Raw genomic sequence first — 15365 nt, 5'->3', positions numbered from 1 at the left:
CTAACAATTTCCACTTCGACACATGTAGCAGCACATGTGCTACTTTCTTGCTCACAACCAGCCCACACTATCCTCTCTTTTTAACAAGTAGCAACAACAGCCATGTGCCATTGCCAATATCTCATAATTTAGTGGATATCTAAATCTATTATTCACTCTATTGGCTTGAAAGGAAGATAACATTATTCACTTTATTGGTAAAAGATACATTCTAGTTCATGGGGTATTATTTGAAGATTTTCATTTTAGATGGGAATCCATATTGATGTAAAGTATGTAGCTTGTTTGTGACCTCATGATTAGTTTGCAATTTTGCCTCTTTGGCGGTTCATCTTGACTTCTTTAACTATAAAAGTAAAGAAAAAAAAAACTATGATGAAAAACAGATCAATGGTTCATAAGAGGAAAGAAATCAAGTTGGAAGAAAGACTAAACTAATATTACCATCTGAATTCGTTATTCCAGAACATTCTATAATCCTTTGTATGGACAATGTCCTATGCTGTGATTTAACCAACAAATTTAGTTTCTCCAATAGAAAACATAACAAACTACCAAAATCACACTAAAATATGAAACAAAACCTCAAGAAACTAAAGAACTACTCAAAATTAAATAAAAACTGAAGTAAAACATGAAAATAGAAGAAAACAAGCTTCAAAACTCACCGATCTTACCAGAGATTAATGCAGAAAAACCTAGAACATAGTTTTGGAACTCGAAGTGGAGAACAGAATTTTAAAAAACTCCATCAAAGCTTAAAACTCTCTTTCTCAACTAAGTACATAAAACATTGGAAAACCTAAACAACACATCAAAATGCTTAACAAAGTACTAAAAAACTTAACAAAAAAACCTTTAAAAATGTAAGAATTACAACAATAACTTCATACTGCCTGATAGCTTCAAAACTAAGAGCAAACTAAGAGAAAAATATCATCCAAACTGCCAAAAATAGCTTCAAATCTAAGATCAAACCAGAGAAATCAAACGTAGAAAGCTCCAACTACTTAAAATAGCTTCAATTAGGTAATAAATCAAATTATAAGTAGAAAATCATAAAGGTTTTCTAAACAAAAGTTAACTTACTGCTTTGCTGCATGTTGCCTTAAAATGATATCTAGAACTCTCAAAGCTTCTTGAGAGTTCTCTGATTCTTGACCACGAAACGCATTTGCTCTCTTTGTTACCTCTTATCTCAACCTCAATTTCCCAATTTTTCTAGGGTTTCTTCATGTATCTTCGATCTCCTTAGTCCCAAATGTTGTCAAGGAGAGATCGAAGGAGATGTTGTTTTAGATTTTGGGGGAGTTCTTCTCCGACTGATAGAGAGAGAGAAGTTTTCGATTTTGGGGGGTTTTGAGTTCTCCGACCGTGAGAGAGAGAGAAAGGGAGATATGAAGCCAATGAATTAAAGAGGGAAGAGACTAAGATGTCAATCGAGGATCGATTGAGAGAGAGAGAGATGAGAACGATCGAGAGTTTGATTGAGAGAGAGATTGAGTGTGAGAGAGTTCGATCGAGGAACAGCTGAGAGAGAGAGAGAGAGTGGGAGGTTCATTCCAACAAAAAGAGATAGAGATTGTATGTTAAAAAAATGAATAAAACGGTTTAATACCGTTTTTAAATAAAAATGGCTTAATGCCGTTTTAGATATATGTTCCTATTTTGCAATTTTTTTGTAGTGAAAGTGAATATAAATATTAAAAAATTTATATAAATAGAGATCGAGAAGGTATTGTAAGACAATGAATGGCTCATGATTAATAATAATAGTAATTGGAAAAATTTAAATCTAATTAAAAAAAATTAGACACCTACCTAATAAAATAATATTAAATAATAGTTTTTAATGTGAAACTGAAGGTAGAATATTAAAAATAAAAAATAAAAAAAAGTTTAATATGATTATATGGTTATCAAAATAGAGACAATAACATGATCAAATAATTTTTGTTTTGGTTTCCATCACTCCAATCCAAGTCCCACCTTCACACCACTAATAAAAAATCCACTTAGAGAAATTAGAAAATACTTGAGTTTAATCCCACTAACAGAAACCTTCATGAATCCCAAACAAGAACTTAAATTCAAATCGAACAACTAAAAAATATAGAACCCAACGGAAAAATTCAATCTTGATTCTTGATCCACTTACAAAAACAATCATTAAAGCCTAAAAATAACTTCAACTTGGAACCGGAGTAATCATTTTCGAATCTAGTTGGGTCTGAATACTATGTCACAAGCAATTAAAGACGACTAAATATGATGGAAAAAATGACAGACTAAAGATGTTGTTTATATACGACGGTCTTTATCAATTTTTCAATCCATAACGACATCTATAGTAGTCGATTATAAACAACTAATTTAATCCGTCATTAAATAAGTAAGAGAGACACTATTGCCGCACCAACTTTTACTAATGATATACTGATTCCTTTGTAAGAATTACACATAGTGGTGTGGCGTTAATAAAAACTTTGTGGCAGTAGCAATTTAATACATAAAACAATTCGTATGATCTTGTCTAAAAAAATCCCTAAAATTTGAAATCTAAAACCTCAAATCTAATTTATTCTTTTTGCAATTTCCTCTCGCACGATTCTAGGGTTTGGGGTTTTTGATCTCTCACAATTTCCTCTTTCGCGATTTAGAGTTTTGGACTTACGATCTTCTCTCTCACCGATTCTAGGTTTTTTCTCACAAAAATTTACAGCTAGGGTTTCGAATTCCTAGAGTCTTCAACAAGTTTTTGTTCTCATCCAAAGGGGTTACGAAACCAGGCGAGGTTTAATCGGCATCTTCTCCAGTACAAACTTTCCAGGTTGTTATCTATCTGTCTCTCTCTCTCGAACCAGAAGATGAAACTATTTCTATGGTTTTTTTTTATTCTCTCCATAAATCCATTCAGTCAGTCGTGAAATCATGGAAGTATTGAAATCGTCTCTTATAAAAGCCTTTTTGAATCGCTCAGACAACTACGAAACCTCTGTGAGCTTCGGATCCACCTCTCTTTCTTGGTGAAAAACAGGGGTTTGGGCTTAAGGTTGAAAACAATGGAATCAGATTCGAATCAAATAATCAGAAATCTAAATGCAAATTTAAATGTTGAATATAGGTATCTAATTGGATCCAAATTGTTTTTCCGAATTTGAATTCAAATAGAGCCCTTAAGGTATATCTGATTCAATAACTATCCGTTGACAGCCTTACTATATAAAAGATGAATCCATGAAAAGAAATATAAGAAATAGAGGAAGGCATATCTTATGAATCTTCTTTGGGTGAATTTTTTTTTTTACTTCTTGATTGCTTGATCTGATCCATTTTTTTTTATGGTTTGTAAAAATTTGGTGGCACTAACTATTTATATTTTTATCTTTTTTTTTTTTTATATCTATCTCTCTCATCTTTTGCTTGTTTGGTACATTTGTTTCAATAGGGCTCTCTATGCATCATTGCTCATCCCATGCCCTGTTCTACACACTTTAAAGTGACCTAAGATGACGATTTTGGGGTGTTATTAGGATTTGAGTGGCTTTGATTAAATAAATATGCAATAATTAGTTTTTTTTATGTTTTATTCTTTCAAAGCAATGGAAATGACATATGGGCCATAGACCAAATTATGGGAGTAGGCCCCACTCTTCTGATTCCTACATTTATTGAGAAAAACATGCCATATGTCTTATAATCAAATTTAACGTTTTTTTTTTGGTAAGGGCGAATGGATTGAACAGATTTAGTCATATGTGTGTATGATTGCAGGGAGTTGTTTTTTTTTTGAAGTATTATTTTTGTTGGAAATATTCTTGACCAGCTTCTCCTTCATTGCCCATTTCGTTGGGTTATATGGGAGGGAAATTTTTTTGCATTTGGAATTAGGTGGAATAAAACTGTAGTTCGTAAGGGATCTGTTCTTAGGGTGCTATTCCTTTGAATGGTGTTTCCTTCTAGTATCTGTTAATCCATTATGAAGAAAATGAACAACAAAAGTTTCAACGTGGAGTGCTAAATGAGTTCAATGGAACTACACAAAAATTGAAGCATCCTTATTTTTTCTTGTCTTTGGTCCATCCAAGAGTTTAGGGGTGATCGCTTTGAGGATTTCAATTTTTTGATGGAGTTGCTTAGTTGGAGAGTAGCTTCTCCATTTCCTGGTTACTCTTTTAGTGTCACATTGGATTTTTTGCAAATTGATTTGACTCACAGATTGCACGCATCACTTCTACTCTAAAGGTGCATTAATACATATTTTTCTTTGTTTTTTATGTGATTCTTGACCTTTTTACAGTGTTAGGGAAAGGGGGGGGGGTAGAAAACCTGCGAAATGTACAATTTTAGTTATCAATTAGAAGTTATTTCTAATTAGAGTTATTTCTATATCAACCCAAATACCTTAGTATATGGTAGATTGGTGAATTATTTCAATTACTTCTTTTAAATAGACAATTTTTGTGTTTCTACGTAGATTTATGCTTGCTCACAAATCTATGTCTGGGAAGTGATTCTTGTGAAGGTATGTCTGTGACTTCTATTGGTGAAACTTGATTTTTTTTAATTTTTACACTTTAATATTGTGTCACTAACTCACAAGATGTAGTTTCTTGTAAGTTATTTTTCTTACCGTTTTTATCTCAAATTTCCTTATTAATTTAGAGACAAATATCAATTGGTTAAGGAAAATAAAGATTAGTGGAGGGCTTATTTTAAAAATTGTTAAATGAAAATAAGTTTTAGGGGCAAATATTAATTATCTTGGGTTGTTAATGGGTTGAGTTTTGGATCGGTCTAATATGTTATGATATATTATAACTTGGAAAACTTGTCAAACACTAAATCTCTTTCATTTTAGTAGGGAGGGGTAGAAAAATCTGGGATTTTTCTATTTTAAAAAACACAACAAACACGTCGTTATTGAATACTTAGAAGATGTCTTTGAAGGCCATACCCCCAAGTAAGACGTGGATGATTGTGCCAAGGCTTTTTGTTGAATACTTAGAAGAAATCAATTCCTTTTTAATTTTATAAAGGCTAATACACATAAATTAGGGGACGATGATTGGTATTGTTGCCTTTGTGTGAAATGTCGTAATCTAGTCGGGGGGGAAGAAAATGATAAGTGTTATTCGCACTCATTTAATATGTAAATCTTAGAACAAGAAATAAAGATACAATGTAAATCTTAGAACAATGAAATCCACGTGAGCAAACCCTCTCCTTTGATCAATTTGTCCTTTACTTATCTCAATCCTCTCAACAACACTGATATCGATGGATCGGAAGATCGAGCGGTTAAATCCAAAATGAAATCTAAAAGTTTGTGAATAAATCGATAAGATGAAGTTAAAGGATTTGTATTTGATGTTCGTGGTGAAGCATGGTTTAACTTGAGCTTATCTAAAAATAAACCATCAAATTAGGAAATCAAATACTTAACCCAATAATCCCTACTTAAGAACTCTCACAATGAAAACTATGAAGCATAATGTAAAGGGCGAATTAACTATGAGAGAAAATATTGCTCCAGATTCATTGACCACTCTAATGAAGAGTCTAGCCGTTGATCATCGCAAACAACAACAAATAAGAAAATAAAATAGAGATGAGAAATGAGAACGATGAAAGGTTTTCTTCATTGATCTTGAGTTTGAACATTAGCTAAATCATCTATCATTACAAAGTTTCAAATTAAAAACCTAAACTAAACTAAAACTAAAACTAAAAGAAAAACTAAGAAGAAATGAGAGAAGGAGGAGGAAGAGCCTCATTTTCCAAGCCTTGGAGTTTCTCCTACCTTCTAGTCTCCCTAACAAACTAACAACATTTCTTATTAATAAAGTTTCTCTAGGGTTTCTGGATCACTCTCCTTCAACTTGTTTTGAGACAACTCTATTAATGCAAAAAAAATATGACTGAAAAGTTCCAACGCGAATCTCAAGGATGTTCCCCCTAGAACCACTGTGGTGCAGTGATTGGGAAGGATTTTGCTCTGAAATTTGGGCAGCTGATTCGAATTAGCTCAAGTATTGTAGTGTTATCTTTGCTTTTTTTCCATTTGTCTCCGAATATTTTCCTTTTAAGCTTCAACCAATAGAAATTCTTTAGTTATCAATAATTTTGAAATTTTTAAGTGATTTGTTTTTATTTGGGAAACATAACAATCAAGTGTAGGTAATCTCTTTGTAATTATAGTCCTAGAAATGACTTCATGAGACTTAATCACACCTCGAAACCTTGATTTTGCTAGTCTCGAGCAAAAATTAAAATGAAACAAAACTGCTTTCATAGGTTTCACAATTGTATGTGGCACATGTAGTAAGCTCTTAAACCTTTAGGTTACGCTTAGTAGACGAGTTTGACTCGTGAGGGTTTGTAGTGAATATACCCACAAAATTTCACACTTTACATAAATATCAAAATCTTTGTTTGTATGACGGACCTAATGATATTTGACAAATTAGTCAAAGGTCTTTTACATTGAACAAAGTTCTTTGGTTTCATTCCTCAGTTTAGAAATTTTCAAAAATAAATTGAATGCCTATGCAAATTTTCTGATTTTAAAAATATATTTTTTCATGAACAAGATTTCACCTCCTAACTGTTAAGAATGGTTAGTTCTATCTAAATTCTAATTCAAAACTAAGCATCTAATCTGAGATAAGAGATATGCATGTTCACTTTAATACCTCTAAGGGACTTCATCTGTGATATTCCGATTTATTCATGTTTTTACGATTGACGACTTTTACCCTACTGAGCTATTTTGCTCATTGGATTCTTTTCATTTTTGTTTTTTTTCCAGTTCAAGTATCTTTACTTTGATTTGGTCTTATTCACATCTTTTTACTTTTTCTTTTTCAACTTTTTCACACATGACCATTTTGTTGCTAATCTTTTTACAAAAAGATAGGTAGCCCTTTTCAAGGTATCCAGTCTAATCCTATGGTTGTTGTCCATGTCATACTAAATTCAGTTATGTTTTTCTTCTAACTAGCCAACCAACAGAAAAAGAAGTCATAGTTCACTAGATTAGATTTCTTCTAACACTCTAGATAGAGAAGAGGGTCGACTCTTGTTCCATAAAATCTTATTTTTACTTAATCAGAAGTATTGTGAATTTTCAAAGTATCTTGTTATGATTTTCTTAATGAGGAATAACTAAAAAGAACTTATGATAAAAAATTATGACATGAGCTTGAGATTTGAAATTCATATGTCAACAGTATATAGAAAGTATTTGAAGCAAATATTTTGCAAGTGTTAGGTATTTTTTATTTTTTTTAATTTTGTTTGAAAACTTGAAAATAAATTAACAATGCAATTGTGAGCTAACCTAATACCCTCAAACCTAAAAGAAATATTGTCCTCAATATGCAAGAAGTTGGAAAAGAGAGAAAAAATGTTAGATCACACCTGAAATAGATTGGACATTAATATGTAAAGTCTTGTTAAAACTGATCTGAAAAGATTGAAAGTTATAATAATGATAATTTTGAAATAATTTTGCATAAAATTCTACTTAAGAATTGAAAAATGACCTAACTAAGAAAAACATCATAATCTATGAACTAAACTCATCCTAATCTAAATTTGAACTAAACTCATCCTAATCTAAATCTGAACTTTCAGTGGCCCATGCACTCGTAAGTGCCTTCTTTTCCTCGATATAGACCAATATCTATCTTTACTACTAAATCAACAATTGCTGACTAGTCTGCAATCCTAGTAGTATGATAAGGTCCCAATAATTTCATTTTGGGACTGTAATTTCACCAAGATTATCACAAGTTTAAGTACTAGTTCCCTTAAAATGATAATAAATTTTATTAAATCCCAAATTAATGTGGCTAACAATAGTTTGTTACTAATTTCAGGTGAAAAGGGTGCATTCGGAAACCAACAAAAGGTGTAACAATAACTGTTACAACATGCGAGCAAAAAGAAAGCATCCGGCAAAATCTTGAGGATTTTGGGCGCCACGTCACCGCACCGCGGCTAGCCAAGACCGCGTCGTGGACATTTCGAGGAATTTGTCTTCGAGATTTTTACAGAAGCTTCGGTGGTTGTAACTGATTGGGTCATTCGAATCGAATTATCCGCCAAATCACCCCGATTACCCGAATACGAACATTATAAATTGGGAAGTTGATTTCAAAGGAAGAGACTCTTCTCTTCTTCTCTTCATTCATAATTTTTTATTTTTCCTTCTTTTAATTCTCTGTAATTTTTCCTTTGGGTGAGGTTTTGAATGTAGTGAGAACATCAAGAGTAAGCCATTAGCTCTATTGTAACTCTTTTGAGAGATCATCAAGAAAGGAATCAAGTTACATTTCTATTTTACATTTTCTTTCCATCTATCTTCTACTTGCTTTTAGTATTGTTGCAATATGATCCTTGCGATGATCGGCTAGATTCTCATTAGAGAAGTCAAGAATGCCGGAGCAAGTTCACTCTATTAATGCTATTTTAATTCATTATTTCTGTTTTATATGCTAATTTTATGAATCTCTTCATGATAAGATCTTCTAATTTAGACTTTCATTTCAAGGTTTGATGAATGTTACTTAGATAAGCTCAAGAACATTCATGCTCTGTGATGAATGGAAGCATAAGTCGGATAATCTTGCATAAACAAGAGACCTTCATGAAGACTTTTGGGTTCCAATCAATGGTTACACCGAATCATCTTCCGATCCACGAGCAATGACTTGCTACGTGGCTTGAGTTATGTTTTAGAATTAATTAACATTTTTGGGTAACTTGCAATGGTAAACTTGAATTTTCTAATCTCTCTTTCTTTTATCTTCAATCTTTATTTTCTATTTTTAATTTCAATTGCAAGTAATTTTCATTTCATTTGTGCAACAAATCAATTCTGTTTTAAAACCAATTTGTTTCTAACTTATTTTTGGTTTCTAACCGAATGAATCTTTGAATCTTCATTGTCCTTGTGGAACGAATTCGACTTGCCCAAAGTTTTAGTTCACATCTTAATCTTTGCATTTATTTAGCAAGATTTACAATCGATCAAAATGGCGCCGCTGCCGGGGATAGCGAGTTGATTCATTTTTCAATTCGGAAAGTATCCGAAACAGTTTTCGAAACAGAACCGAACGTGTTTTGCTTCGAACAGAAGTCAAACGAACAGAAAAAAATTTGAAAAAATTTTCATTACAATCCTCAGGATATCAGAAACAATTTCCAATTTGAAAAATCAATTTTCATCAAAATTTCATCGCGCCGCGGTTGCCTCTAGGTGCGCCGCGGTGATGTGGCAATATTTTCTGTTGATTTTTGTTGAACAAGTTTCTGACATCATAGACATTGTAATGGACATCTGGTTTTTCTATAGCATTCTGATTGGAATAACTTTTGTTATTTTCAGGTGACGGACTCGACGGAAGTCGACGAAAATTGACGGAAGGCGACACGTGGAATTTTTATCCACTGAATTGATTCTATCACCAAGAAGATCAGCAAATTCAAATTTTTTCTGCATTTTTTTTATTTTTTTCTTAGAAAACAACTTGTATTAGGCACTTGAACTTGTATTAAATTTTAATAGTATCCGAGAGGGCTCGGATTGTAATAGATTTAGGGACAGATGATAGTAGGACGAAACTATCTCAGCCCCTCGAGTTCGTACACCAAATTTGGTGTTGATGGCCCAAGTCGACTCAACTCGATCATCCCCCGTCTAGAACGGGAGGTAAATTTCGAAACACTCACGCATCACTCGCTAGTAAGTTTCTGTATTACTTTTGAGTGACTAATCTGCACACATTGGATCGCACATAGTAATAAGGGCACCCTTACGAGGATGGCACCATAAGATAAGAATCGAAGTTCATTACCGATATCTTACCCTTCTAGGAAAATTAAATTCACAGCAAATTAATTAATTAAAATTTGATTAGACTGGACTCTAGGTTCCATCGAGCTCATTAAGCAAAGCTAATCAAAAGTTGCGCCAATTGCACTTCTTGATAGTGAACAGTGCCTAAGCGCAATCTCACCCTGTAGTTCTACGTGAATTCAGGGGATAGACACACGTCTATTCAAGACGAGAGGTGATCTAAGAGTGCCCTTGCTCAGCATTGTGCGCCACCTCTCCTCTGGAGATTAAACTGGCTGTTCAGATTTCAGAGATTTGGGTTGGAGGCTTTGATTCATCCTTTGAACCAGTTCGGAACTGTCTAGTAATAGGCACCCAGTTTTCACGTGTGAATTTCTCCCTCCTATTGTGTGCAATTTGGTAATGTATGTGAGGTAGGAGATCGCAGAAAAATCCAATTATTTTTTATCCGGAGATCATAAGGTCTCACCCACTACCTGAGGTTAGACGAGAAAATGACACCGTTCTCACTCCACCAATCCCAGAAATGGATCAACATCCACTTCCACCTCATCACAACCATGATGATCAGCGAACTCTCAATAAGTTGTTCGCACCTATTATTGCCAATCCTCCATCATGTATAATTTTACCTGCTGCTAACGTGGCACAATTTGAAATTCGGGCAGCCACCATCAATATGCTGCCTAAATTTTATGGTTTCGAAAGCGAACAACCGTACAATCACCTCAATAAATTCTTGACCTTATGCCAGACATTCAAAAATGGTCACCTCGACGATGAGAATGTCAAGCTTAGGTTATTTCCACTTTCTCTCGAAGACCATGCTGCGGCTTGGTTAAACTCCTTATCCTCTAACTCTATCACTACGTGGGATGAGTTGTCAAGAAAGTTCATGGCCAAATTCTTCCCTATGGCGAAGACGAAACAATTCAAAAATGCCATTCGGAACTTCAAGGGAAGACCGGATGAAGAATTCTCCCAGACTTGGGAAAGGTTCAATGACCTCCTTGTTAAGTGTCCACATCATGGGATAGACAAAGCCCAATTAGTTAATTTCTTTTATCGAGGTCTCCGAATAGCCCAACGTATTCTTCTCGAGTCTATGCATCAAGGTAAATTCATGAATCAAACTCCTAATCAAGCTTATAAATTCTTAGTCAAATTGGTTGAGAATGCTCGAAATTGGAGCACAAACATAGGGGATCTCGATAGAAGAGATTTAGGAGTCAAGAAGCCGGGCATGTATGAGGTTAAGTCTGATCCTGAACTCAGGAATGTTATGAATAGCCTTGTGAGTAGCTTACAAAGTCTCAACAAAAAGTTCGACGCTTTCAGTGTTAAAACCAACTTCCAAGAAGCCACTCCAATTCTTCAAGTCGCCACAGAGACATTTTCATCATGTCAGCTGTGTGAGAATTTCAATCATTCTACGGAGAATTGTCCCACCTTGACTTTCTCGCAGTTAGAGCAAGCCAATGCCGTTGGAAATTACAGCACATATAGGAAACCCACTCCTAACTCCTATAGCCAGACGTACCATCCCGATAATAGGTTTCACCCCAATTTTTCATATCGACAAAGTGAACCTATCCAATTAGGAGGTCCTCCAGGGTTTCAGAAAAATTTCAATCGTCAAACTCATGCCAGTGCGAACCTATCTTTGGTTCCGCAGCCATCATATTCTTCACCTCAAAATTCTGATCAACGGACGATCATTGTTGACCCTATGACCAATTACTCTCCTCTTGTTGCTCAAACTAACTCAGCATTGGAATCAATGATGGCTGAGATATTAAAGCAACAATAGCAACTCATACAGTAACAAATCCAAACTACCCAGAGCCAGTCTCAGACCAACCAGGTCACTGCACAGGCGATCAAAAATTTAGAGGTGCAGATGGGTCAGTTAGCTTCATCTATAGTAGAGAAAAATAAAGGCCAGTTTCCCAGTCAAACTGTGCCTAACCCAACAAGAACTGTTCCTAGAGGACAGTATGAAATCAATAGTCAGGCAGGTCCCTCTAATTCTGTCCAAGCCGTCCACACCTTACGATCTGGTAAACTAGTGGACAATAAATTTGAAATGCCTAAGGATGTTCTAATCAAAGAAACAACCTCTAGGGCACCTTCCACAGAAAAAGAAGACCAGTCTAAGGAAACCCCTCCTCCTCTCGAGAGTCGAGAGATCATTTCCAAAGCCCCGTTCCCTCATAGACTTCTAGACAACAAAAAGGGAAGACAATTGGAAGGAATTCTAGAAGTGTTCAAAAATGTGCAAATAAATATTCCCTTCCTTGACGTAATTCGTCAAATTCCCTCGTATGCCAAATTTCTTAAGGATCTTACCACAGTGAAGCGAAAAACTCCTGTGCCAAGAGAGGCTGTGATGACAGCCCAGTCTTCCTGTCTGATTTAGCAGACAATTATTCCAAAATTCAAGGACCCAGGCTGTCCTACAATTTCTGTGCACATCGGAGATATGATGATTGAGAAATGTCTATTAGATCTTGGGGCTAGTGTGAATCTTCTTCCTTTCTCATTCAACCAACAATTAGGTTTAGGTGAACTTAAACTTACAGATATCACTCTGAGTCTAGCAGATAGATCGGTGAAGATTCCCAAGGGAATAGTGGAGGATGTGATTATCAAAGTGAAGGATTTCTACTTTCCTGTCGACTTCGTAGTTCCTGACACTGAACTTGTCATTAACCCAAATTCTCATGTTCTAGTCATCTTAGGAAGACCTTTCATAGCCACTCCGATGTAGTCATCAAGTGTCGTAATGGTATCATGACCCTATCATTTGGGGACATGAAGGTCAAAATGAACGTTTTCCAAAATAAGTTTCAATCTACTAACATGGATGATTTGAAAGAAGACAACATGATCGACACCCTGGTAAGTAGCACTTTTGAGGAAGCGGAGAACAAGGATCCACTAGAAGAGTATTTTGGCCAATTCAGCCTTGAGTTCAATACTGAGAAATCCATCAGGAAGGTGAACTCCCTTCTTGAATCAGTCCCTATGATGGATTGGCAGCCAAAAATTCAGAGTCTGTCCTCTTTCTCGTCATCCTCAATAGTAGAAGAAATTTCAAAGTTTGAGTTAAAGCAATTGCTTGATACGCTGAAATACGCATTTTTGGGTAATGCTGAAACCTTCCCTGTCATTATCTCCCTACTCTAGAAAAATCATAAGAAAATCGATTACTTGACGTTCTGCGCGAAAATCGAGAACTTATTGGGTGGACCATAGCTGATATCAAAGGCATCAGTTCTTCTGTAGTCATGCATGAAATTCATCTTGAGGAAAATTTTAAACCATCGAGAGAACCACAGAGGCGACTCAATCTGGTATTACAAGAGGTAGTCCGAAAAGAAATCATCAAACTTTTAGATGCGGGTATTATATACCCCATTTCGGATAGTAAATGGGTTAGTCCATTTCAGGTTGTCCCCAAAAAGTCGGGTGTCACAGTTGTGACTAATCAAGATAATGAACTTATACCTATTCAAGTCCAAACCGGATGGAGAGTTTGTATAGACTACCGGAAACTAAATACGATGACATGTAAGGATCATTTCCCTCTTCTATTCATCGATCAGATGCTCGAACGTTTAGCTGGTCATGCTTATTGATGAGTGTTTCCAAACACTCAATTATACACACAATTTTCGGATATTTATCTTGATTTTTGTACCTATTTATCTATATTAAGATAATAATCATGATAAGCCTCAAATCACCACGTTGCATGTTAATTAGACTTAATTATATATAAATAAATTCATTTACTAGATAAATCTAATTACGTGTGTTTCTTGTGCAGAAAATCAACAAATTGGAATCAAAATCTCAAGACAAAAGCATTTGGACCCACTTTGGAATGCCCTAATCCTTAACTCATATTCTCCTCTTTTGTCTTTTTGTGCAAAGAAAAGTGGAGGCTACTTTTAGACTCTTCTACACACATTTTCTCTATAAATAGAGCCTTTATTTCTAGAGAAAGGGTCCCATCTTGGTTCTCTTATCCAAGACTCCTTTAATCTAAGGCTCTTAGCCTATTCTTTTATTTTTTGTATTTTCATCTTCTAGTTATTTTCTTTTGGTTAAGTAGTTTTTTAAGAAGTAGAAGAAGAAGAAGTTGTAATTTTCTCCATGAAATGAAGAAAAGTTCTTTCATCTCTTATCTTCCCTCTCTTGCAATGACATTAGGCTAAGTTTCCCTCCATTGGAGAGTGGAAAAGCCTAGAGCAAGTTCTTGTATTATTTCTAATTTTATGCCTTTCATTTATTGAAAATGCTTATGAATTCTCTTTAAGTTTCTTGCACATTTTATTCTTAATATAGATACTTTATGCTTAGATTAGATTAAGATAAAGTATGCTTAAATTAGATAATTTGTAGTAAGAAGTTTTTAAAGAATTCTACTTTATTTTTATTCCCTTATTTCATTTTATTTGCAAAACTTTCCAATCTAAGGAGCTAACACCAAGCCTTTATGATTGAGTTATAAAAAGGCTAGAGACTAGGAATTGCTCATTAACATGTTTTAGGTAGATCCACCTCCAATTGTGTTTTAATTCATAAGTTTACTTGCTTTTAATTTCATTTACTTTAGTTTATTTTCTAGCAATTTTACATCTTCTTATAAGTTCAAAAATACAAAGAAAAACAGTTTTAATTCCTTTTAGTTAATTTTGATTTTATCTTCTTAGCTTAGCTCTATTCCTCCTTTCTCTTGAGTTCGATCCCCTACTTGCCCCACAAGTAAGGTAAAACTAAGATTATTATTAACTCCGGTGAGAAGAACAACGATAGTCTCATCACTTATTACTGTTTTCTTGATGGATATTCGGGATACAATCAGATCCCAATTGCCCTTGAAGACCAAGAAAAAATAACGTTTACCTGTCCATTTGGGACCTTCACCTATCGACGCATGCCCTTTGGGCTATGTAATGCTCCTGCCACCTTTCAAAGGTGCATGTTGAGTATATTTTCTGATATGGTCGAAGACTTTCTTGAAGTCTTCATGGATGATTTTTCTGTATTTGGGTCAAGTTTTGACAACTGCTTGAAACATTTGAAGTTAGTCTTGAAAAGATGTCGAGAGAAGCACCTTGTGCTAAATTGGAAGAAGTGTCATTTCATGGTCACCTCTAAGATAGTTCTAGGGCATATTATTTCCCATAAAGGAATTGAGGTAGATAAGGCCAAGGTCGATCTTATAGCAAACTTGCCTCCACCTAGAACTGTGAAAGAAGTTCGTTCGTTCCTAGGGCATGTAGGATTTTACAGAAGGTTTATCAAAGACTTCAGAAAAATTTCAAAACCTTTGTGTGATTTGTTAGCCAAAGACAGTTTTTTCGAGTTTTCTAACGCCTGCTTATCAGCCTTTGAGAAGTTGAAAACTAACTTGACCTCAGCTCCTATTATCCAACCACCCAATTGGGATCTCCCATTTGAGGTGATGTGTGATGCATCCGATTATGCT

At 34.7% G+C, this 15365-nt stretch overlaps 1 protein-coding gene across 1 annotated transcript; it reads left to right on the top strand.

The window, feature by feature from the left end:
- Positions 1–11765: 11765 nt before the first annotated feature.
- Positions 11766–12635, top strand: LOC147389007 (uncharacterized). The gene is made up of 2 exons (XM_086419710.1): positions 11766–12273; positions 12424–12635. Exons 1-2 carry the CDS (start codon positions 11766–11768, stop codon positions 12633–12635), a joined length of 720 nt encoding a protein of 239 aa, XP_086275836.1.
- The last annotated feature ends 2730 nt before the right edge of the window (positions 12636–15365 follow it).

The sequence above is a fragment of the Akebia trifoliata genome, chromosome 12 (genome assembly GCF_017979445.1).
Source record: "Akebia trifoliata isolate Shusen 1 chromosome 12, ASM1797944v1, whole genome shotgun sequence".
Taxonomy (NCBI): Eukaryota; Viridiplantae; Streptophyta; class Magnoliopsida; order Ranunculales; family Lardizabalaceae; genus Akebia; species Akebia trifoliata.
The sequence above is the reverse complement of the archived record's forward strand: the minus strand, read 5'-3'. Positions and strand labels throughout refer to the sequence as shown.

What these genes read in the sequence shown, in the direction of transcription:
- LOC147389007 (XM_086419710.1), top strand. Translation starts at nt 11,766, where the DNA reads ATGGGTCAGTTAGCTTCATCTATAGTAGAGAAAAATAAAGGCCAGTTT. An exon ending in GATGACAGCCCAGTCTTCCT is followed by an intron (nt 12,274 to 12,423) that starts GTCTGATTTAGC and finishes ACCAACAATTAG; the next exon opens with GTTTAGGTGAACTTAAACTT.